The sequence below is a fragment of the Bactrocera dorsalis genome, chromosome 4 (genome assembly GCF_023373825.1).
Source record: "Bactrocera dorsalis isolate Fly_Bdor chromosome 4, ASM2337382v1, whole genome shotgun sequence".
Lineage (NCBI taxonomy): Eukaryota > Metazoa > Arthropoda > Insecta > Diptera > Tephritidae > Bactrocera > Bactrocera dorsalis.
This window is the reverse complement of record NC_064306.1, coordinates 68,569,686-68,595,946: the sequence shown is the minus strand read 5'-3', so window position 1 is coordinate 68,595,946 and position 26,261 is coordinate 68,569,686. Positions and strand designations below refer to the sequence as shown.

At 35.2% G+C, this 26,261-nt stretch overlaps 2 protein-coding genes across 2 annotated transcripts; one reads left to right on the top strand and one right to left on the bottom strand.

Annotated features, from left to right (window-relative positions):
• Positions 1 to 1,491: 1,491 nt before the first annotated feature.
• Positions 1,492 to 11,390, top strand: LOC105224923 (cytochrome P450 306a1). The gene is made up of 7 exons (XM_011203179.4): positions 1,492 to 1,683; positions 6,327 to 6,642; positions 6,983 to 7,131; positions 7,467 to 7,672; positions 7,740 to 8,091; positions 8,159 to 8,468; positions 11,009 to 11,390. Exons 1-7 carry the CDS (start codon positions 1,645 to 1,647, stop codon positions 11,272 to 11,274), a joined length of 1,638 nt encoding a protein of 545 aa, XP_011201481.2. The 5' UTR covers positions 1,492 to 1,644; the 3' UTR covers positions 11,275 to 11,390.
• A 922-nt stretch (positions 11,391 to 12,312) lies between these two features.
• Positions 12,313 to 22,034, bottom strand: LOC105224924 (cytochrome P450 18a1). Its single transcript, XM_011203180.4, has 5 exons — positions 21,123 to 22,034; positions 17,679 to 17,800; positions 16,886 to 17,315; positions 16,492 to 16,756; positions 12,313 to 13,615 (listed from the first exon to the last, which is right to left on the bottom strand). Exons 1-5 carry the CDS (start codon positions 21,502 to 21,504, stop codon positions 13,198 to 13,200), a joined length of 1,617 nt encoding a protein of 538 aa, XP_011201482.2. The 5' UTR covers positions 21,505 to 22,034; the 3' UTR covers positions 12,313 to 13,197.
• Positions 22,035 to 26,261: the final 4,227 nt, after the last annotated feature.

Genomic DNA, 26,261 nt, shown 5'->3' with positions numbered 1-26,261 from the left:
AGAAAATTTGTCTTGTCGGAAGACTTCGAACAATAGAAATTGTTCGTATTTCGGGAAAGTCTAATTTTCGTGTTATTATCTTGTACTCGTATACCTAAACGATGTCATATAATGTAAGCATTATATCAGCGGTACCCAGAACACGAAAAGGCAGCATGTGGGCCCTCTCGGGGGGACTGAGAACTCAATTGCTTAAGCTACACCAGAACATTCAACTCCTTCAAGGGTTGTTGGAAGCCATAGAGGAACTCCGAAACCCCTCAGCTTTAGAACACTAGCAACTCAGAGCATACCATGAGGTAACTTTGAAGTAGTGTTGATGGTGGTGATATTGTAAGGGTCATCACAGGGCACCTTAAGATCCCTCATTCATTATCTTCGTCAATACCTTCAGTCGGATAAGATATGACATATTCCACTGCTGCAAATGCTCCAACTTAAGAGACATTGTAGCAGCTGGGTTGGAAAAATATTACCAAATCCACCAAGGTGCTGGTTAAGACATATTTTGGTTACCACCCGGGACCACAGTGGGCCTAATAATGGCCTAAGTTCGGTCGAATATGGCTTGTCGCTTCAGCGGCTCCCTTGCTTTTCATTTTTTATATGAGAAAAAATCGTTGAAAAAGTCTGCTTTTTTGTAACCCCTTTATCTACTTTCTAAAAAAATAAAAATTAAAGTGCTTTAGTGTTGGGAAGATGTATTTAAATATTATTGCAGTTTAAGTCATAATTCGCATTTTAATAATTGTAAAGTATCAATTATGCACCTTTCTTTCTCCTTTATAAGAAACTAAGAAGCTGAGCTTCCTAAATAATTAACCTCTTAATAAAGTATACAATAAAAATATTATATCTAATGGTTAAATTTATTATTTATAATCTCAAACATACTTTAACTTGAACACATCATTTTATCAGTTTGAAATATGAGAAAAAACTTTTATAACATATATATTTAATTTTTAAAAATAAAATTTATTTTAAATTTCAAAATATACTAATTTCGATATACAAACTATTTGTGAAATTCCTATAAAAACATACCTACATATATAAACATATTATGGTTTGCAAATGAAGTGGTGTGATTTACAGCCACGAGTATGCGTAGAGTGTATGAGTATAACCAGTGAAGGCATACTCGATGAAAACTGATCTCCGCATATAATTTCAAGAATCGCTGATGCGGCTGATTTGTTCACAAACATTTTGATTTATTTCAAATATATTCAGATATTACAGACCTATATACGTACTTTTATGCAGAATTTGCACGTATGCGTATGTAAATATAAGATATACATACAAACACACAAGCAACTACCACCTTTTGATAGGCAATTCTTTCAAATAATTCGGTTATTTTATCGCTTGCATAAATGTTTTTGATTTGCTTAACTTTTTTTGTTTTTTCTTCGCTTCGAGTGCTTGAGGAAATTTACATTTCCCCAGAGGATGTGAGCTCGAGTTGTGGCATGAAATCGGTTTTGGTTTCAGTAAAACTTTAACTTCAGCATTGAACGTATCGAAGAGTTAGGAATTTTGTGGAATTTTATAGATTTTATAAAAAGTGGAGTTGTTATTTTCAGAACTGTTAATATTAGTTAAAAATAATTTATTTACACGGAATAGACGAATCTCATGTTGGCGAGTTTGATGACAGACAAAATGTGTACATATGTGAGTATTTGTTATAAAATTATAGACACATATAATATTTTTACCAGATATTTTACAATCATGACATGAAAACTTCGTGCTCCTTCTGATGTCAAAAGAAGATTAGAACTATTATTTGAGTACATCGCTGACCACTGACAGATATTTAATCCAAAAAGTTCTTCCAATAAGGATTTTAAATGAAATAAGTAAAGATAATATAAGTTCCAAAGTAGTATACTATTGTATATCGGAATATAAAATCTTGTCCAACCAGAGTAACAAGTCAAGCAACAACATATGGTGGCTCGAGAAAGCTTTTAACTGATTTTTTACATTCTTAGCTGCAACAATATTTCGGTTAGTAAAATATGTCCACTTAATTTCAAAATTGCGTTTTTGAAAATCTGTCATTTCTATCTAAGCAACGGAGACCCTTATATTAGTAAGTAGAAGAGCTTTAAAAGGTATTTTTCGATATCGAACACTTCATTGAAGAACTTCCGTGTCTTAAAGACACCATTTGTGCAAATTTTTAAAAACATCGAACTAAGAATTTGTCTTAAATTTAATATTTCTAACCAAATCGTTGGTAAAGGCTTACCGTGATCAAAAACACAAGTCTACGAGTGTCTTCAAAAACGGTCGAGAAATCATTGAAAATATATGTACCTCGATTTGACGACCTCTTCAACTGATAAAAATTTTAAAAGAGTGGTTGAAAATCGTCAGGCAAGTGCTAGATAGATGGCAGGAGAACTCTTGCGATTCGCGTTCGAATGATTTTTGTGGATATTTTGGGTATGAAAGGCGATCTTGCTCGACTCGTCCCGATGAAGCTAAATTTTTTTCAAAATGAGTACCTTAAATAGACCTCTTGGGGCATGCTTGATCGTGTGAATTCCGATACCACAAACATGGAGAGCATTATAACTCCCAATGAGACATGGATTTATGAATTTCACATGCAAACAATAATCGGAATGGATGAGAAAAACGACCCGAAACGAAAAAAAAACACGGCAAAGCCGCTCACCAATCAAGGTGATGCTCCTTGGATTTTTGAATACTCGTTATATGGTGCATTATAACTTTGTGACGGAGAGACAGACGGGCAATATGGAGTTCTTTTTGGTCATATTGAGGCGTTTGCGTAACAATATCTTTTGAAAACGGCCGGCAATGATAATGCACCATCGCAACGAGCCACGATTATGACCGAATTTAAAGCCAAATACCATGGATCAACCACCGTATTCACCAGACTTTGTTCCGTGTAATTTTTTCTTCCCCTTCGGTAACCTCTTAACTAAAAGTAATACCAAAATGTTTAAATAATTCTATGTTGTTAATTTTTTTATAATTTATGAAAAATATTTAAACAAATATTCAAACAAATTTTCATAATCCGAACCTAATGACCTCATGTAAATTTTGTTTTGCTTTTAATTTAAATATTAGTAAATGCCTTTTTTTAGCAATCACGAAAATGCAGCATAGCGATGACAAACAAAATTTTAATATACAGTTATTATACAAAATTAGTTAATTAATTAATATTCACAAACAAATAATAGATATAGTTTTATAAAAATCCTTGACCCCCAGCGCTTGCTACTACAAACAAACAACATAATTAATTCTATTTAAAACAATTTGCATATAAATGTATTCAGAAACATAGACACCAATGTTTGTTGAATCGCTTTCAAGTCTTTCTCGCTTCGGCGACCAATCCGCGTAATTTTCTGAAGTCAATTTTGCTGCATAAATGAATTTGAAATTTTCAGTAAAAGTGAACACAAAAAGCGGTGGAAAATTTTATAGGCATGCAAATAATAATATTTAATCTTATGTATTGGTATGATATATGTACTCTTATACTAGATGTATATGAGGGTGTTTCATTTTAAATAATGATTTATGATCAATCATAGTAATTAACCAGAGGACGGGATTGGTAAGATCGTACAAAAAATGTGGGTTGAGTGGTTGTGATAGGTTTAAATAAAAAAATCATATAAAGTTATTGAATCAAGTTTTAAGTACAAAAACTTCATTCAAATCTTTATATTTTTAATTTTTTTTTAATTAAATCGCTTATATCACTGAAACAAAGCACTTTTTTGACATGAGAGTAAATCACTTTTTGTCCGAAATTTCATTTCCAACTACTTTTCTTTTGGAAGTTTTATTAATTGTTATTGAAAAATATGTGGAAATGAGAAGAATTGAAAAGAAAGTGCTTAAAGTTAAAATTAAGAGCATAAATTTTCAGTGAATTTTTTTTAAAGATAAAAAACAAAATTTGTATATGTCTACGAAGAAATAAAAAAAGTTTTAAAAGAAGCACCTAATGTATATACATATGTATGTATGTAACGGGTGGGCCATCTAACGTTTAAAATTTGAATTAAATATATTTCGACATTGAAAACGTCAAATACCATTCAGAAAGTGACAGATATTCGGTAAAAAGTCTAAAATTTACGAAATGGGTCGCTATTCACTAAACCGACCGAGACCGAGGATTGTCAATTTTACCGAAAAATCATCTTTTCGGACGAGGCTCATTTCCACCTCGATGGTTACGTTAACAATCAGAATTGTAGCATTTGGGGCACCGAAAACCCGCACGCAATCGTCGAGAAGCCAATGCACCCAGCACGAATCACTGTATGGTGCGGATTTTGGTCTGGTGGAATCATCGGCACATTTTTCTTCGAAAATGAAGAAGGAACCGTAACTAGACTTGGACAACATTTGGTTACAGCAGGACGGTGCTACGTGCCATACAGCAAACGCTACGCTCAATCTTTTACGCCCTATGTTCTTTATACTATAACTACAATTTCGTCAAATAATACACCGAGTTTCTTTTTTTAATTCAAGCACGAGTTTTTAAGGGATTATAAACAGTTAGAAGGTCCAAAAAAGAGATTTTTTCTGAGAAAACTTTTAGATTTTTTTGGTTCAAAAAATTGTACACATATTATGGCATCTGTATTCTAAGACTTGGTATTAGTAAAACTATGTAATTCGAAAGGAACTGCAGCTGATCTCCTGGAACTTCCCTCAAAAAAGACGATCTTCCGTAACCATAAAACTGAACTGGTTGCTCTGAAAACCAAACAAATTTCGTTAAAGTAATATTAAGTCCAGTAGTTAATCGAAGGAATAAGGAAATATTATTTTTTTTTACAAAATGGCGATTTCTAAAAACAAAAATCGTTTCTTGACTAAAAATCGGGCGTTTAAATGTTTATACAAAAAATATTTATAGGTGAGAAAAAAATTCGATTAAATACTAAAAAAAAACATATTTAAAGAGCTCATGTTAAAATGTGACACTAATCGATTTAACCGTTTTTGAGTAATGTTGGTTTCCGACTTTGTAAACTGCTCTGTACTTCCAAGCACTCTGATAAAATATACTGGTTGTCAAAAAAGTCTTGCCGTATTTTTTTTGGAAAGCTCATTTCACGCGCTAACACGTGTTTGATTGATTGTCGTTTCTTTTAAGTCGTTCGTGAGTTATAGCGTCGCAAACATGGAGCAAAATAAAGAGAAAAGACGGCATATTTTACAATACAACTACTATAAAAGCAAAAATGCATCTCAAACCGCCAATAAAATTTTTGCAGTTTACGGACCATTTCCACCGCACAACGATGGTTTCAACGTTTTCGTTCTGGTGTAGAGGTGGTCGAAGATGCGCCACGCTCCGGAAGGCCTGTCGTCGAAAATTGCGATAAAATCGCTGAATTGGTCGAAAGAGACCGGCATAGTAGAAAAAAATAAAAAAATTAAAAAAAATATAAAAAAATAAAATAAAAATAAATAAAATTCAATAAAAATACCGCAAGACTTTTTTGACAACCCAATATATTTACTATTTATTTATTACAAGGTGAAGGGAAATTGATAGAAAGGGCCATGTATATATCTAACAATTTACTGAATTATCTTAGGTAGACTGATATATTGTGATTACTAGTCAAATGTTAACAACCTTTCACATGTATTTTATATTAATTTCCAGCATTTAATTAATCTAAAATGACTGTAGATCTTCGGCATTCAATAAAAAGTAATATAAATTGAATAAAATCTCAATTCTTGAACGTCTTAAAGTAAAAAGTAAAGTCTTAAACTTAGAAAACCCACTTACTGTATCTAAGTCGCAAATTTTATTGAACAAAATCTCTGTTATTGCAAGTTTTAAGGTATTCTAAGCACATACTCTTACTTTAAGACGTTAAATTATTCTAAGTATTGTACTTTAAGACATTCAAGAACCGAGAATTTATTAAAAAACATTGCTACTTAGATACAGTAAGCGGATTTTCACTGAATGCCGAAGCACTCTTTCAGATTCTTCGAAGTAAAACTAAAAATTAATCACAATCAATTAAACCGAATTCCTAAACCCCACACGTAATTCACTCGTACTCACGCTTCCTAGAAGGAAGTGAAGTCACCTATTCGCGTGAAATTACGTATCTGCCAAGGAATTTTTGCATGGCAAGTGTCTGCGCAACTTCATAAGCGTATATACATATGTATTTGAATCCTGCCACTAATGCACGAAATTTAATTGAATGCTTTTCACACTACAACTATTTCACGTTTTTTGTGGTTATTTTTTAATTCACGATACACAGTACACGGTGGTGTTTGGCCTGCTCGCGCTATTAGTCATCATAAGCGAGCTGCTACGCGCATGGCGTTCCCGCAAGTATCCGCGCGGACCCTGGGGCCTGCCCATACTTGGCTATTTGCCATTTCTCAATAAGCGCGAACCATACAAAACATTAACGGAATTAGCGAAGAGATACGGGCCGGTCTATTCGCTGCGGCTGGGCAATGTGGATGTGGTGGTGTTGGCCGATGCGGCGTCGGTGCGGGAATTTTTGAAGTGCGAGGAGTTCACTGCGCGCGCACCGCTCTATGTAACGCACGGCATAATGGGTGGATTCGGTGAGTCTATCTATATGTATATGTATGTATGTTTTTAGATAAGAATGCGTATTTGTTGTGATTGCGGCAGAGCAAAATTCAAAAGACTTAAGCAGCGAACTTGCGGCGCTTTCAGGTGTGCGGTGAGCGCATGTAACTGCGTGCGCGTGTGTATGTGCGCGCGCGCGTTTTTTTGTATTGTCTCGCCAACTGGCAAGCGAATTTATGTGTTCGAAGCAACGGTAACTTTCGATTTCATTAATATCCTCCTTACTTTGATGATGTTCTGGTCTGGTCTGGTCTGCTAAAAAACTTTTCTTTTCTTTTGTGTGTGTTCTTTTTTCGCCATTTGGCTGCGCAGGTCTCATCTGCTCGGAAGGTGCGCTGTGGCGCAATCAACGCAAGCATGTCATCGACTGGCTGAAAGACCTGGGCATGACAAAAAAACCAGGCAACGCGCGTAAATCAATGGAGCAGAGAATAAAGAGCGGCGTTATAGAATGCATGAAGGTAGCTAACAAACACACATACAAACACATACAAACATGTAGACACAAGTGCAAAAATGAGCAAGAAAAAAAAACCAAAAACAAAAACAAATTGTCATGACTCAGCTGCGCGACGTCTGGCTGCTGGCTAGTTTAGTACTTCAAATTAATTCGCAAATTCATTGGCATGAAAGTGTGCGACGGCGGCTGCCAGAAAGCCAGACAGTCTGCAGCAACAACAACACAGGATGCGCGCACACAGACAACACTTTGCCTGCTATTGAAAGTGAATGTTTGCGAAATTCGTTTTTAAAATGCTTTTTTCTCTGTTCTTTTTGTTTTTGTTTTTTCTTGTAGTCTTTCCGAGACGATTCCAAGAAGCATTCGTCTTTCGATCCACACCACGCGCTGCAGCACACATTGGGCAACATCATCAACGACTTGGTGTTTGGCGTGAAATATGCGCGCGATGACGTCACCTGGAAATATTTGCTCCAGCTGCAGGAGAAGGGTCTCAAATTGATGGGCGTCTCAGGTGCAGTGAATTTCCTGCCCTGGCTGCGGTAGCACACACTCAAACATACACAAAATATTTTTTTGTTTAATTTTTATTTTTTATTTCTCGCACAGATTTCTGCCGTGGAACCTCCGCTCCATACGGTTCCTACTCGACGGTAAGGCACGCACACATGAAATTTACAAGAGCCTCATTGAGAAGCGCGAGCAGACGTGGGAACAACGCAAAGCTGTAAGCGACGACAGTTTCAATATATTGGATCATTTCATTGATGAGCGCATGCGTCGTGAGGATTCCGATATTGCCGAAGAGCGTCTGTCCACCGACATCTACTACACGCAGGAGCAGCTGTTGCATCTGCTGGCGGATATGTTTGGCGCGGGGCTGGACACCACTTTGGCGACAATGCGCTGGTTTTTGCTCTACATGTGCAAGTACCAGGAGGTGCAGGAGCAGCTCAGAGCGGTAAATTAGCTTCCGATTCGCTCTTAAATATCAGTTTTTTCTAAAAATTAAACAAATGAATTTGTAGGAACTTTTAAAAATTCCCGATAGCGATTTCGACTTGGAACATCTGGAGCAGTGCCACTTCTTGCGCGCTTGCATCTCTGAAACACAGCGCATACGCTCGGTGGTGCCGCTGGGTATACCGCATGGCGCTGTGGAGGACTTCACCATTCAGGGTTGTTTAATACCTAAGAATTGCATGATCATTCCACTTCAGTGGGCTGCACATATGAATCGCCTCAAATGGATCGAACCGGAATTATATTGGCCTGGCCGATTTTTGGATGACAATGATCAATACTGCCAGCCTGCGGACTTCATACCATTCCAGACGGGTAATACTCAATACAGATGACTAATCAAACAGAAACATAATTTTACCCGAGTTTATTTTGGCAATGCAGCGACCTTGATTTTCCTTTAAGTTCTGCAGAGAAAGAAAGGAAGCTGGGAATATTATGGAACTTAAAATCAAATTGAACGACTTGTTCAAAAGTTTTAAAAACTCCACACTGCGAGCTTATCAAGCTCTAAAGCTGTTAACAGCTTGCAATTCTTCATCAAATTATCTTTGATATCCCCAAAATATGAAGCAGTAACGTCTCTGGAGCAAGCGATCTAATGTATGTAGAATGATTGTCAGTTGCAAGAGCATAAGTTTGTATTGGACTTTAACTAAATGTACATACCAGCTGATCAATTTGTCCCGGACTGTCAAAAAGAACTACATTTTAATGTACTTCTGAGCCAATATAAGCAAGCTTAATACAAATTTCAATGGACTTATTATAAACCTCGGCTGGGATAACCTTCAGTGCCTTCAGCGAATTTTGGTTTTATCGATCTCGAATCCGAGTTGACAGTCTTTGGCCGGATAAAAATATGGGTTCGTTCTGGTTACATAGATGCGACTGTCATGGGAACAGATTTTTGGAGCGTCATTCGCTATGTTGTTTCTTAGATAATTTACACCTATTACATATTCATAATTTGTTTGATGCATATAGGGTGCTCAGTAGGGTGATTCAAAAAAAAAAAAAAAATTTTTTCGTTTGGTACTCCGAAAAATAGGTTCCTAGACACCTCTAAGAAAGCCTCTCCAAATATGAGTTCTTAATTGTAACGGGAAGGTCCTCCTACATACAGTTTTCTATTTTTTCTTATTATCAGATAGAAAAATTTATTTCTCGCTTCCAACTCCTTAAAAAAATATCTTGTTCCTTAGATCATATAGGAAATTGAATGCTCTAAAAAAAGGTCTTCTATGATTTCTTCGTAAACCCAACCGTTTAAAAGATTTTTTATTTCTTATGAATTTTATAACTCAATGAAAAAAATCATTATGAATGAGGAAAGTCATAGGTTTTTGGAGAGGCTTTCTGTGTGGTGTCTAGTAACCTCTTTTTCAGAGTACCACACGAAAAAAAAAAATTTTTTTTGATCCACCTTAATATGCATTGATGCTTGACGATGAATATCTCGTAAACGCTTAAATTAATCGAATCTATTAGCAATTACTCAGCTGTCAAGTGACTGCCTGTTATAAATATTTTTTCAACTCCTCCTGATCGTATAAAGATTTTGCCTAAAACTAAACTTTATGTTCTAAAGCTGAGGTTGTATTCAGAATAGGATAATCACGAATTCATGATCGGCTCGCTGTTTAAACATTTCACTAACATCAGGTTGCCTTTTTCTTTCCTTTTCCACGGTTCAGCATACACTGCTTATTGAATGAGGCGAGCACTTTCTTTGAGGCATCAGTGTTTAAAATGTACAATTACAATTTAGCAATTTCTTCTCAAATATTTCATAAAACCATCTTTTAAAAATGTTCACATTTTTGTTCAAAAGCTCAATCTTCAAGTTGTTATTTAGTTCTTAAGTAAATGTGAGTTTATGCCGACATTTTTTGTACACCTTGGTGAACGCAAATTGCTAACAAATTTTACTGCGAACTCGCTGTAAAACTCAGTTAAGGCATACAGAGCACATATCTATGTCTAGTGGTATCTATGTATATTGAACATTGTATTCACATAGAACTCGCTTTGTAGGACAATTCTTTCGTTCAATGGCAATCGGTTATACGTAACCGGTAAGTACCGGTATTTTAACCGATCAACTAACGACAATATTTTTCAAAATTATTTGAGAAATATTTACGATGCTAAAAAACTTCCTGTTTGGGACAATACTTTCCTTCCATTGCAATTGGTTATAAGTAACCAGTATTTAATAGTTTTTAACCGGTTATGTAACTACAATATTTTTCAAAATTATATGAGAAATATATTTACGGTCACTACAACGCACACTTTTTAGGACAATTCTTTCATACCATGGCAATTGGTTATACGTAACCGTTATATACCCGGATTTTAACCGGTCAAGTAACCGCAATATTTTTCAAAATTATATGAGAAATATTTACTTTCGCTAAAAAAACTTGCTTTTTGGAACAATTCTTTCATACCATGGCAATCGGTTATAAGTAACCGTTATATACCCGGATTTTAACCGGTCAAGTAACCACAATATTTTTCAAAATTATTTGAGAAATATTTACTTTCGCTAAAAAAAAATTGCTTTTTGGGACAATTCTTTCATACCATGGCAATCGGTTATACGTAACCGTTATATACCCACATTTTAACCGATCAAGTAACCACAATATTTTTCAAAATTATTTGAGAAATATTTACTTTCGCTAAAAAAATTGCTTTTTGGAACAATTCTTTCATACCATGGCAATCGGTTATACCTAACCGTTATATACCCGGATTTTAACCGGTCAAGTAACCACAATATTTTTCTAAATTATAAAATATATACACATATCTTATAGTTAAAATTTTCCCTCGCACTTTTCTAGGCAAACGCATGTGCCCCGGCGAGGAACTCGCGCGCATGATGCTCTTCCTTTACGCCGGCTACATAATACGCGGCTTCTACATACGTTTGTCGCAGGAGCACGAAATCATGAGCGTGCGCGGTGAAAATGGCATAACATTAGTGCCGAAATATTATGAAATCGTAGCGACACCCATGCGCAACATGAAGGATCTGGTCAAGGACGATGACGTGGGCATGTACAAAGCTGTGGCGGTGAAAAAGGACATCAAATCAAACACAATTTAAGTTTAGTTTATAAAAATCTCTTTTTTTGTCTTTAATGTATTTTTGTTTTATGTAATTTCTTTTCAATATGTATGTATGTGTGAGTTGATTGTATTCTTTTCAAAATTACATATATACATATATTGTATAAAAATATATAAATACATAGACATGAAAATTGGTTATTTTTACTACAAAAAAGCGCATAACTAATGAAACTAAGTTTAAAATTGCGTGCAAATGATATTTATATGTGCAAATTCATGAGCTTGCATATGTGTGTATGTTTAACAAAAACAATAAACAATTCAAATGAAATTGAAAATTCGTTAATTTTGTACGCAATGCTAATATGCACATACATATGTGTGTGTGTGTTTATGCTAAATGTGTATTTATGTTTATTGTGTGTGTGTGGTTTTGTTGTTGTTGTTTTAGTTTTCGGTGTAATGCGCATTGACACGCAGTATCTGACAAAATACAATTAAATATTTGAATTATGCATAAAGCACTGCTGTATCCTGCAGCCTACACGGCGTATACGTGACTATTTGCTGTCTATTTCGGATTTACTATTCGTTTTTCGCTATTTTTTGCCATATTTGTGATGTGAAAAACTGCTTTTAAGTAAATTTATTTTATTTATTTACTATATCTTTTCTATAAATGCACTCATTTTGCACACGCATGTATTGTGCGCTTAAAATTATGCTACAAAAGTGTTTGGATACATTCGTTACATTTACATGGAGTATAAAACTAAACCACAGTTGTTTTAAACTTAAGCTGATGATTTCTTAAAACTAAATGTTGCGCTTATCAATTAACGTATGTATGTATGTAGTTATGCGTTGTACATATATTCATTAATAATTTATACAAAAACAAAATATATAAATAAAACTACTGAACACAGCTTCTTGGGGGTGCTAGAATAGAACTTGTTGACAAATATTTGTTGGTTGCTTGGTTACTAGGCTGCTGTAGCGTTTAAACTAATTAATATATTATATGTTAGAGCGCATTTTTTACCGTTATTTGGTAACAGCTGTTTTTCCGAAAAAAGTTAGCAACAAAAGCGTGGCTAATAAACAGCTGCGCAAGTAACTGTAATAACTGTAAATGCGCACTAACTGTAACTAACTATGCTTACGAGCACTTACAACGCTAATACAGTGTTTCACGGATAAAAAAATGCAGCGCGAATGCAAAAAAAACTGCAAGTATGCGCAGTAAGCGGAAGCTTTTCTCATTTATCTGTGAAATATTGTATTATCTGCGCTTTATTTGAAAAATTTGTATAAAAAATACTATGAAACAAATAAATATTGTCTTGTGTGTAACAAAAAGACGGCTTGGCTTAAGCCACCTTTTCACATAACCGTACGCGCTCGCTACTTTTTCACTTTAAAAACTAGAAAAATACATTTACTTCATTCTTCATTATTCTGCTCTCTCTCCATCTGCTTATATGCCATAAATGCATATATTAACTATTTAGATAACTATATATATAATATATATAGCAAAATTTTAAAAATCGTATAGCTTATTCGTTGTTATCATTTAAAAATATGTATGTACTAAATATTTTGTTGTTTGTTTTATCGACAATTGGAAATCGTCAATTAGGAACAAAACCGTGCTCTGGTACGCCAAACGTCTGCAAATGTGTGCGCGCATAAATACGCGCAATATAGCGCATATGCGCACACGTGCGCGCTGTCTCCAATTCACTACCGCGCTCTTTCACTCTCACGCGCGCGCTTGTTAGCATATGCGCGCTGTTGTGCGCGCACTACTAAGCGCATACGCCATTCAACTGCAAGTAGTCGCCTGCAGCAAACACTACTCCCACGCTCACATCTCTCTCTCTCTCTCTCTCGCTCACACTTAGTTATAAGCGCGGGTGTCAAACAGTTTGACATTTGACATTTTCAGCATTTATAATGTGCGTGCGTCTTGTAAATCAGCTGGTGCTTTCATGGCATCAATTTTGAGCGTGAGCGGCCGCGGCGTTAGACATACCTTGAAGGTTTCCGGTGTAATGGTGGCGCCTACATTGCCCTTCAAACTGGGCAATGGTTGTCCTTCGGGCAGCGTAATGTCGAAGCTGTGCATGAACGAGGCGAAGAAGAGAAACAGTTCCATGCGCGCCAACACATCACCCAAACACATGCGTCGGCCCACACCGAAGGGTATGAAATACTCTGGTTTGCGCACTTTGCCCTCGGAGTCGAGGAAACGACGTGGATTGAACTCTTCGGGTTTCTCCCACAAATTGGGGTCCATGTGTACGCTGTTGATGAGCGGTATGACATGTGAGCCGGCGGGGATTTTGTAACCGTTCAATTCAACATCTCTGTAAGAAGAAGAAAGAGAAATAACAGTTTGATTAGAGTGGTGAATATATTGAGTGTGGTGAATTTTTGATGAATAGTGGTGCGATATAATATTAAAAAAAAATTCATTAAACAAAAAGCTGGCAACGCTAAAATTCAACAATGTTGCTGTGACTATGATTTATAAGCAACATTGTTGATAGGCTGCTGTAAAATGTTGCTGAGCGCGCAATATCCTTTTCTTTTACTTTTGCTATATATTCTGTGTATTTAGCACCCGCACATTTATAAAAATTATAAATTAAATCGAAAATTGTATATATTATTTAATAATTTTAATTGCTTTTAGCTAAAAAGAAACGGTTCAAGTGATTAGACAGCGCTTCTCAGAAGTCTTAGCAGCAATTCAATTGAAAACTGCTGCAAATGCCCGTCCGTGACAGCAAGTGAAGATCATAAAGCACATATGTATGTATGTTCATATACATGTACATATGTAAGCACGCATATATGTACAACAAAAGGCAAACACGCTACTGCTGCTGCTGTAATCAGTGAAGCTGCGCAATTGCTTATATTTTTTGATTGCCACACACATTTCGTGCGCGCTTATCAGGTGCAAGTTGCGCCCCTCGTCTGCCGACAGCGCTGCTGACGCGCCTGCCAACGCACACACGTTCAACAAACTATAGAGCTTGCGAACTTATTTTTCTTATTTCAATTGCTTGTGTGTATGTGTATAGCAGCAGTAACTGGCACGTTTCCAGCAGCAGCTGGCTTGCCCACCACTACCGCGCTGTCAGCCGTGAACGCGGGCAAGTGCGCGCCACAAGCAACAAGTGCCAATGGAGCGGCGCTTACAATGACGTTGGCATCGGCGCAGCAGCTAACATGCCAGCGGTTGCTGTGACTGTGGCGCGTTCCAAGTGCGTTTTTAATCAGCAACGCGCCGTGCAAAACTGGGCCAAACTACGCATCGCATCGCACCGCAGTGAATGGCGCGCGCCCATCTGATTACACTTATGCATGCGTGTGTGTGTGCGCGCATGTGTTTGTATATGTATATATGTACTTCGTCGCATTTGGCGCATAGATTGTAGATTATTGCGTATATTACATATTGACGCACAAAGCTTGTGACAAGTGCTTTGCATAAAAGGATGCGCTCGCTTGACATATCAGCTGTGTTTGTCGCTGCGCGTTTGTATGTGCGTATGTATATGTGTGTTTGTATGCACGCAAAACGCTTTGATGCACGTCAACGTATCAATTTGACGGTTGATTGCCGTGTGTGCAACAATGAAAAATGCGTAGATAGCCGCAGAGGGCAATGAACTTTGCTGATTGCCAATGCGCTGAGGCATTAGAATTTCGTTTGGAGCAAATGCAATGAAATGACGTTATAGCTAATCTTATAATATTGTTGATTTGATGTAAGCAATAAAAATTAAAGAAAATTTACTAGCTAAAAAAAATTTTAATTATGAAAAAAACAAAATTAATTTAAAAAATTTATAAAAATTGACATAAATATTAATTAATAATTAATAAAAAAAATTGTTTTTTTAATATTATTAAAAATATCTTTTAATATTTTTCAAATTAATTATTTTAATTTTTTTAATTTAATTAAAATAATTTTGTTTTATTTTTTTTGTTTTAAAAATTAATTTAGTTATTAAATAATTAAAAACAAAAATTTAAATTAATAATTTTTTAAATTAAATAATTTACTACAATTTTAATTATTATTAATTAATAATTAATAAAAACTTAGTTAAAAATATTAATAAAAATTTTTATTAAAATTTTTTAAATGACAAAAATAATTATTTTAATTTAATTTTTTTAATTTAATTAACATATTTTTTTATATTTTTTTTAAGTATTAAAAAATTAGTTTTGAAAAAAATATTAATTAATATTTAAAAAAAAAATTAACAAAAATTTGAATTAAAATTTTTTAAATTAAAGAAAATTAAAATATTTTTTTTTTAGGTTTAAAAAAAAATAGTTTTGAAATAAATACGAAATTTATTTTGGAACAAAAAATTATTTAAACAAATAATTAATTAATAAAAAAAAATTTTTTTTGAATACTTAAATTTCATACAATTAATTTTGGGGCAAAAAAATGTTTGAAAATTCATGGTCGATAATAAAGATTACAAAAAAAACACAACTCAGCCTTTTCCCGGCGCTTTTTTATGAATGGAAAACGTTGGCAAACGCCTCTAGCAGATTTTATGATCAGCAAGTACACGGACATAAACAACAGCTATGCATGTATGTATTCATGCCGCAGTGCAATTATTTATTAGCACTATATTCTTGTTGTTGTTGTGTCGTTACGCGCATTTTTTATGAATGAATGCATTGGCATGAATGAAAAACGGGCACGGCACAGCGCACAATTTTCCGCCTGCAAAGTAACAAGCTACAACAATGCCAACAACAAGCAGAAATTGTACATGGCAGTAGGCAGCCGGCAGCACAACCGGTCATTACCGTAAATATGATGAAAGACCAGCAGTGGCAGCAGCAAACACCTCGCTAATAATGCAGCCACTTAACAATAACAAATACTACACACTGCTATTAAATGTGGGAATGTTTGAGTTTGTATGTGTGTGAGTGTTCCCCGACTCATACAAGCGGACGCGTTGACAATATACGCACATATACACCCATTTCTGACAGCAATGTCAAGCAAAAACAATGCCAACCACGATGAAAACGGCAAAGCAACCCACAAATATATATGTGTGTATGTATGTATATACATATATATAGTATATGTATAGTATATATATATTATTAATATGTTTTTGCTCACTATTTTAATAACTTGTCTTAACTTAGCGCTTAGGTGGGCGCTCAAACGACGCGAACTTACCTTGTTGGCGAGTGTGTGGTCGCGAGCGGCACGATCGAAGAGCGACGCATCGATTCCAAAATTGTCGATTCGGTCACTGGTAAAAATTGCAAATCCTCAATGGAAGGCAAACGCTGACGTCCGACCACCTGATCGAGTTCCTCTTGTACGCGTCGCATCGCTTCAGGATTACGCAGCATGAAGACATTGATCCAGAGCAAAGTGGTTTTGATTGTCTCCATGCCGGCGGAAAAGAGATCGATGATGACTTGAACAATTTGTTCCTCTGTAGAAATGAAAATGCAAAGAAAGAAATAAAAATAATTAGTATTGTCAGCAGCAAAAATGCAACAAATGCTAGGAAAAACAACAATTGACATTTTCCGCAACTAATGACTAGTACCGTATTACTCACCATGATTTTTTCCATCAAACAGCTCCTCATCGCGTCCCTCGTCCTTGGCTTTCTCAATTTCAGCCAAATAGAAATCGACCAAATCGCGTATATTCGTGGGATCATAGGTCTTTTTGTGTTCATCGATGACGTCACGATAGAAACGCTGCATTTCCTCGCGATTCTTGGCGATTTTCGTTTTGGCAGTCAAAATCGAGGGGAAGTACTGTACGGTGGGTATATAATCGACGGTGTGTATCTCACCAAATAAACGCATACCCTCTTCGATGAGGAAATTGAAACGGCGGAATTTCGGATCATCAATGGAGAAACGTACGGACATCATAATATTGCAGATGACATTGCTAACGGCTACGCTGATAGCGGGCGCCATGTCCATGGGTTGGCCATCAGAGACGCGTAAATTGTGTATGTATTCGTGTACTTCGGTCTGTGCGGTAGACAAATTAAAGGAGAAAGAAACAAATTAGTTTGAGGAATAAAGAAAATACAATTGTGGATTGCGTTAAGGATGGAATGTGGATTTTATATGCATTTAAAATTGAAAGTTATAAACAGCTATTATTGTTATTTAAAAAACAATTAAAAAATGTTGTTCGCCATAAAATGCTTTTGTGGAACGCGTTTATGTATATAATTTTGTTGTTAAACGGAAATTGTGCAATTAAATATTTATTAACTTTTGAAATTTAGCTTTTTAAATGTGGATTATAAGTGGAACGTATGTGGATTGTATGTGGAACATGTTATTTTTAAAAATAAACACGATCAAAAGTTAAGAAATGTAACTCACCATAATACGCTTCTCCATGACATGCTTTCCGTTGCCCATATAAGTCATGCCGAATTGACGTAGTTTTTCGTGCAAAAAACGACGCTGATCCTTCCACAACTTGCCGGTGCTATTGATGATACCTGAATGGTTAGAAAAATAAGATTATAGTTAGATATGTGAGTAATATATATTTTTTACTAAAACTAGTAATTAATTAAAAATAAGTATACATTATTAATTAAATTAATGAAAAATTTTATTTCCTTCATGTAGTTAGTTTTCTGAGCATTTGTCATATTTTATATATATTTTCATTTTTATACATTTTTTTCTCAACATTTAATTGTACCGTTATTTTTTCTTACTATAAAATTCCATCTCAAAGTTTCACGCGCCTCATTTTCGTCGCTTTGGTGAAATTTTAATAAAATTCCACGCGGAACCCTTTTATCGCAGAGAAAATGGAATTTTAACGTTTCTCAATGGATTTTTTGCGAATTTCTTCGCATTACACACCAAAGACATTTGTCGGCAAACAAATTGCGCCAAAATAATCCCACAAAGGACGCGAAGTGGCGGTAAAATGAAGTAGAAAGACATTTCTACACAGACACACATATACATTTTTGGCCACATTGTTATGCATGTATGCCCAGCAATTAATTTTGAAAATTTTTTCCACGTCCGTTATTGACAAATAACGCAAGACAGCGTGTTTCACGGTGTTTACAAAAAAAAAGGTTGTTAATTTTTACTTTTTTTTTCAACTTTGCAGCGGTGGTAATTGAGGTAGTCTTAAGCCAAATGAGATGTGATAAAATTCAAGCAAAAATAAAATTGAAAAAGCAAAAGCAAATCACGGTGACCAAAGCGTAAACCGAAGACGCTGAAACGGAACCATTTCATGGCAACTGGAAATCGCCGGCTCCAAAGCGTGAGGGTAGCAAAAGATGTATGCATTTATGTTTGAGTGTGTGTGGACGCCTGCCTGACTGTCCTACTTAATGCTGCAGAAACACACGCACAGTTGAAAGTAAAGGAAATTTACGAAATCGCGCACGCGATAAGCCGAACATGCACGGGAGTGTGTGATAAAAGTGGTAAAAAGCCAATAAGAGCCATACAAGCGAAGTAAAGAAGACTAAAAAACACAAAACAGCAAGCAATATTTACAAATGTTGCACAAGCTCAGAAAAAAACAACAAAAAAGACAATTGGTTTTGAAGTGAAGTGTGGAATGATAAATAAATAATGCACTTCTCGTCGCTCAAGCAAGAGCACCTGCTGTAGAGAGGCAAAAACAAAAGCACAACAACAAAAGCTAAGGAAACTTAAAAAACATAAGCCAAGCACAACAACAAAAACAAACGCCAAGCAAAATAACAAAAACAAATGACAAGAAAAATTACAAAAACAACAGCAAAGTAAAACAACAACCACAAAAACCAAACAAAATAACAAAAACCAAAAAATCAAAAAACCAAACGACAACGGAAATTTGCATTTACAACAAAATATTTCAGCAACAACACGAAGCGGAAGAAATGCGATATAAAAGTAAAATTATTTCAACAACCATAGCAGGGAAAAAGGCAAACAATTTGCATATAAATTGCGCGTAAAATGCCGCGTTAAAAAACGTGATCGTCGTAAAGTGTGAAAAAAATTTTCAAAAAAATTAAAAAAAAACCGCAAAAAATGCAATATTTATTGCAATATTAATTGATATGTGCACAAATGAAATTTGATTTGCTTTCCAATGCGCTTGAAATGTAAATAAAAATCATTAATAAAAAATAAAAATCATTAAAGCCTTATTATTGTTCAATAATTTATGCCGATTTTGCGCTTTTCTCTTGTGTGGCTCCCACAATTTGTCTTGTTCTTGCTTGTTGATCAATTATTCATGATTTCGGGGTTTTTCAAACGCTCAAATTACCGTTAAATATATATACATATACAATTTTGGGCTTAAATATTGAATATTTTGGTGACTTTTTTTCTGTTTTTTTTTTCTGTTTTTGTAAATTGATATTTTTGGCGTATTTTTTTTAATACCAAACGACTTATCAAGCATTTCAGGTACTTTCTCAAGTAAAAAAATTAGTTTATTAAAGAATTTATTTTTCTGTCATTAATTTCTCTTACAAAAAAACATTTACTTCTTAAATTTGCTTCCAAAAAATTGAAACAAAAAAAATAGTTCAACCAAAAATTGTAAACAAACTTTTTTAAATTTCCATCTTGTATCTAATTTTGAATGAGTATTGCAAATAAAATCACTATAGCCTTAAAGTTCATTGAATAGACGGTGGGATTTTTCGAAAAGCATTTAAAAACAAAATAAAATATCAAAGAAATTTTATTTAATTTCTGAAGCATTTACCAAAAAACAATTTTTTTTTATTAATTTTAAAGTATTTACACACAATTCATGAAATAAAATGTAAAAAAAATTTTAATATTGAAAATTTACTTAAACTTAACGTTTTTTATTAAAAAAAATATATTATCAATATAAAAATAATAAAATTTTAAATACTCTGTTTTGATATTAATTTCAATAAAAAAATATTTTATTTTAAAAATTAATTTTTCTTAAAAATATATAAAAATCTAAAAAAAAAATAAGTTTTCAAAATAAATATAAGAAACAATTTTTTTAGACTATAAAAAATATAAATTTTACTTCAAACAGTTTTAAGGAAATAAATGATTAATTTTATCAAAAACCTAATTAAAAACATAAAGATTATAAATTACACATAAAAAATTAAAAAAAAATTATTAATTTTGTCAAAAAATTTTAATAGAAAAAATTAATACTTTTAGTGAATGAATTTAATCTTTCGATCTTCAAACTTTAGTAGATTTTTTCAAACCATAATATTTTTACTTTAGAAATAAAATTAGTATTAATATACATATATAAATATCAACATATATCGTTTTTTAAATTTTCAACGATTTTTTCGATTTTCAAATTTTAATCGTTTTTTTAAAGACAAAATTTTTTATTTTAGATATTAAAAATTTTTTTTTTTTAAATTTTTCAAAAACTTTTTCGGTTTTCAAATTTAAATCGATTTTTTTATTTTAATTTTTCATTTTATATATTTTTATTAAAATAATATTTTTTTTAATTCTCAAACACCTTTGCAATTCTCAAAATTTATACTTTTTTTAAAGACATAATTTTTTCATTCTAGATATTCTTGTAAAAATTCAAAACTTTTTCGATTTTCGACTTTTCAAAGACACAGTTTTTAACTTTAGATACTTTTAATAAACCGAACTTTTATTTAATTTTCAAACTTCAATACTTTTTTTCAACACCAATTTTATTCAATATTTTTGTAATTAGAAAATTTAACTTTGTTGCTTATAATTTTTTTATAGTTAAAAATCAATAATTTTGCACTAAACTACACTACACAGTGTATTTAATAGACATTTACTTACCAAAACCATTCAGGGTTTGCATGAACGGCGTGTCCGGCCTGCCGGTGAACTCCTCGCGCCTGAAGCATTCACGTATCATTTTATAATCACTCATCACTACGGTCAATTGATTGCCCAGACGCGTGGAGAAGAGCGAGCCATATTGCTTGGCCAACTCCATGAAGCGCGTGTGCTTCTCGTTGCCCATGAAGAAGAGGTAACCGATAACGGGGAAACCCCATGGACCCGGTGGCAACTTGCGCAGCTCCCGATAGGCGTTCAAGAGCCTCTGCAGGAAGCAGATCACTGTCAGCACTGTGAAGAAGACGAGCAACAGGTGCTGCAGATCGTTGGTTGTGCATTGTCGCGTTAGCAATTTTATAAAATATGAATTGGCGAACATTTTGTCTGTTTAAATTTAATTTTTTCAAAAAAGTTTTTCTTCACTAAATTTTTTACTGCAAAACCGCTGCAGTTTTTGTCTTTGATTGCAATATTTTTAACACTTTTGTTTTTAGCAATTTTATTGAAAATATTTCTTGTATTTTTTTACAAACTCTTAAAGCCGTTGCTTATTTACCGTGTTGTATTCATTGAAAATGTTTAAAAAATTAAACATAATTTTATTTCACGTTACTGTATTTAAATATATTTTTTTAAATTGATTATAAAGCGCGTTTATTTAATTTATTTGATTTTGTTTTGAGTTGTTAATTAATGAATGAATTGTTTTCAACACTCGCCAACGCCAAATTCAGACGACTTCGCGTTGTGCGTTAATAGATTTCGACTAATGGCCCAGACGTATGTCCTTGCTACTTTTATAAGCGTCAGAGCTCATAGCCGACCTCACGAACGAACCAGCGACCGTGCGAGCGTGCGAGCGAACGAGCGATCAGCGAAGCGACGTTCTACGCTCTACGATCGTGTTAAGTGTTTGAGCCAGTCAAAAATCAATCTTGCCGAAGCGCTAGCCAAACTAAAGCGAAGCGAAAACGAGGTGTGCAAAGCGTAACGCAGCGCAGCGCTGCAAACCGAAACGAACGAACAGCAACAGCCGAAGGCAGCACTATAACACAGTGGGGTTCACACCCCCGCTGCTGTTGCCAGCGCCGCCAACTACACGAATACCACAACCAGTACTGCGGTTACTGCCAATGCTGCGCTAATCAAGCGGCAAACCGTATGGAACGACTGTGTCGAGCGAGCGTTGGAGCACAGCTACTTGAGTACGTATTGCCGCTTGGCCCAAAAGCGAGTGCATAAGCGTTGAAAAAGCTTATGATCAAGCCGTGCGGCCGCTCAAACACTGAACCCGCTGGATCCACAAGCAAAGCTTAATTCTCGCTGTTTACACGCTAGCGCATGCTCGCGTTGCTGATAAGCATGATTTGTAGCCGGCTTTTTGGGCAGCTCAGAATGTTCGCATGCCATTAACTTGAGTGCATTTGCGGCGCGCGACATGTTTGAGTGAATTGAAGAGAGCAAAAAAACAACAAAAAATAAAATCACTCGAACGCGATCGCAGCGCGTTCTTTTCCGCTCAAACGCACTTACTCACCGCGTTCGAACTAAATAACGTTGCTGTCCGCGCGTTGGCGCTATGGCTCTCTGTTTATGTTTTGCTGTGCCTTGCGCTTACGCTCTTCGTTATCGCGCTTATCAATTTGTTCGTTGGTTCGAGCACATGTGGGTGTTATCAGTCTTCACAACAAGGGGCGCAATGCGTTCGGCATAAAGCGAGCGCTCACAACGCGCATATTGCTAAGCTCATTCTGAGCTCAATTATGGCAATAAATGTGTGAATGTGTACGCATGTGCGTCAGCAACTGCCATGGTTAAATTGTTTTTTATTTGATACTTTTAAATAATTAATTATAAACCAAATTTAACTAATTAGTGACGACCTTTTGCAGCGCGGAACTATTTTATCAGCCGCTTCTTGGAATGCAATCCGCAGAAAGGTCATATACACATAATAAATATATCATGCACCACGCGGAAGTGGCGCGCTGCTTGTAAATATTTATCACTTCAGTCCAACTCAAATACGCACAATATCTATTGCTATGCCAAGGCCACGAATAACTGCACTCAGCGCGCCGCACTGCAGCTTCGCGGCAGACACAAAGAAAAATCGAATCTTTTATTTTTTTCTAGCCGAAGAGGCAGCGTCGACTAAGCGCTAAAACAAATTGACAACAATTTGCATTTCAGGTCAATGGCATAGCCTTCGTTGAAATATAACAAGAAGAGAAAAAAACAATAAAATGACATAAAATATTTGCAAATAAGAAATTGAAAAAAAATGTATAATTAAAATTATAACAAATCGTTGACTCAAATAAATTAATCATAGGTGAGGTACCGAGTTGAATGGAATTATCAGCGCCGCACTTGTATTCGAATAAAAATACTTAGTATTTGGTATTTGCAGAGGCTGAATGCAAAGCTAATACGCAGGCATTTGTTTCATGACCCCAGAATGAGTATTTATGCAATTTAACCTGACTTTATTCGACTTAAATGTGTTGCTGGTCGGCTGAACGGTTTAATTACAAACCAAAACGCGGAATTTTATGAACTAAGTTCGGGTTTATGCGAACATTTCATACTCCTCCAAGGATTAAAGCCAAGTAAATACCTTCAAGTACATGGGGCCTAGGGCGAGTTTTCACCCGATTTTATTCATTCTAAGCATAAATATCCACCGAAGAAAAGCACGCTCTCTTAATTATACTAAGATAACTCACATGGAAGATAGAATCGTAAAAACACACACCACCTGTTCGTCGATTTCAAATCTGCTTTCGACAGGACGAAAAGGAGATGTCTTTATGCCGCGATGTCTGAATTTGGTATCCCCGCACTACTACTAACTAATACGGCTGAGGAAACTGACATTAAGCAATACCAAAAGCTCCGTCGGGATCGCTAAAGACCTCTCCGAGCCGTTCGATACTAAGCGAGGTTTCAGACAAAGAAACTCTCTATCGTGCGATTTCTTCCATCTATTGCAGGAGAAATTAATACGAGCCGTAGAGCTTAATAGAAAAGGTACAATCTTTTATAAGACTGTAAAGCTTTTGCCAAAAGCCAATAATATAATTGTCCTCATAAATCGCGTCGTTAGCTCTGGTTTCTCCAGACCGGATAAGGAGCGAAGTGTACTTGCGACTTGGCTCCCACGCCACTGTTGACAGTCATAACACGTAGATAATTTTTTCTATCTTGAAACCAGTGTTACCACCAACAACAACATCAGACTCGGAATCCAACGTAGAATAACTCTTGTCAACAGGTGCTAGTTCGGTGCTAGACAGTTGAGAAGTAAAATCCTCTCTTGACGAACAAAGACCAAACTTTACAAATCACTCCCGTCCTAACTTTTGGTGCAGTGGCTTGAACGATGACAACATCTGATAATTCGGCGTTACGAGTTTTTAAGAGAAGCGGAAGATTTATGGTCTTTTGCTAATTAGAAACGGCGAATACCGCAATCGATGGAACGATGAGCTGTACGAGATACACGATACCATTGACAATAAGGATATCAAAAGTAAAAGGCTTGAGAAGACTTATCGGGAACTTTCCATCAGCTCCAGTTTTTGACTTTCTAATCACTGCAACGTCTTCCAAGTGGAGGCGACTGACATACAGGTAGCAGTAGGTTTACAGCTCCGGAGTGCAGCCTACTTTGAGTGGTGACGGTCCACACCAATAATAGGACATCGATATTAGCCATGAGCTCGCTGACTGTACTCTTAAGACTAGTGAAATGTGCCGAGCCACAGCGGGGTTGAAAGAAACTGTAAGGCTAGGACAGCTACAGTCACAGTCACAGCGGTGGTTGTCGCGAATGGACTGTTGAGCCTTAGATCAAATTAGCAAGAAAATCCTTTCAGCCCAGAGTAAATAGAGTCATGGAACTTTTCGCTCTCAGCAAGGTACACCTTCGAGTGGTTGTAAAAGTTCTAAATGAACACTGTTCAATTGGGATTTGTGCAGTAAGATTGATTATCTTACTGACACTTCCTCCTCGAACGTCCCACTTTTGCCCGATAAACGCCTCGAATCTCATACTTTTAGACATCCAAGTGAAATGACGGACATTGAAATAAAGCATCTAGCTGATTTGTGACAGGATTTGGCCGATAGCTGATATCCAACTGCAAAAGTTTACCGCTCGGTTTCACCAAAAATTGCACATCTAAGTGTAATCGCCCGCTATGCTGAGGCGAACAGCCAACTAACCCAGCCTAACCGGCCACCCCTTAAAAATTTTAGTCACTTGAATAAAACAAATACAAAGGCATCTAACCTATGTAAAAATTTTACTGTCGGAAATATATTTAAGTTGAATTGCCACATATTTCAAGTTTAAAGTTAATATTAAACTAAAGAGGTTTACTATGATCACTAGTGAAGCTTACAATTGGAAAAAAATTTTATAAGTTTGCTAGATGTATTCAAAATTTTCATCTAATTAACTTCTGAAATATTATTATTTTAACAGATTTTTTTGAAAAGGATAGCTAACAATCGAATAAAATATATTTAAAAAATTCAAAATCTTAAATAGCAACTGTATTTCATATATTGCACCTCAGTTTCCTAAGCAAATTCTATCAATGACCAAAAATAGAAAGTGCTTTAATTTCTATAAAATTTAATCGTAAAATAACCCCGAGGCTAAACACTCACCCCGAAATTATTACCTAAAAAAATTTTTACGGCATTTAAAACGCTTAGACTTATTGATTGTATGCTTTCATTCTATGAATTGCCATGCGGCGCCAAGTGCTTGCTCATAAAATATACTCGCATAATAAATTTAATAAATTAGCTGTGAAGAGATTAATGCGATCGCTTTATCTTGAGTAAAAGAATGCCAGTCAGCAAATATGCAAAAAAAAGTGAAAACAAATATGGCATTTCAATAGAATCTAAAAGATGCTCATGTCATTTGGTTATCAACGCGCGATGCTTCGCTGTTATCATTTCAGGTATTCAGCGCTTCTTCTATTGTCTGGTTGCATAAATGCTCGTCTGTCCGCTTTTCTCGTTTTTCTGCATTCTAATCAGCGCAGAATAATGTATTCTTACATTTAAATAAATACAAAGATACAAAGCGCGTCTTGCACATTTTTCCACTGGATT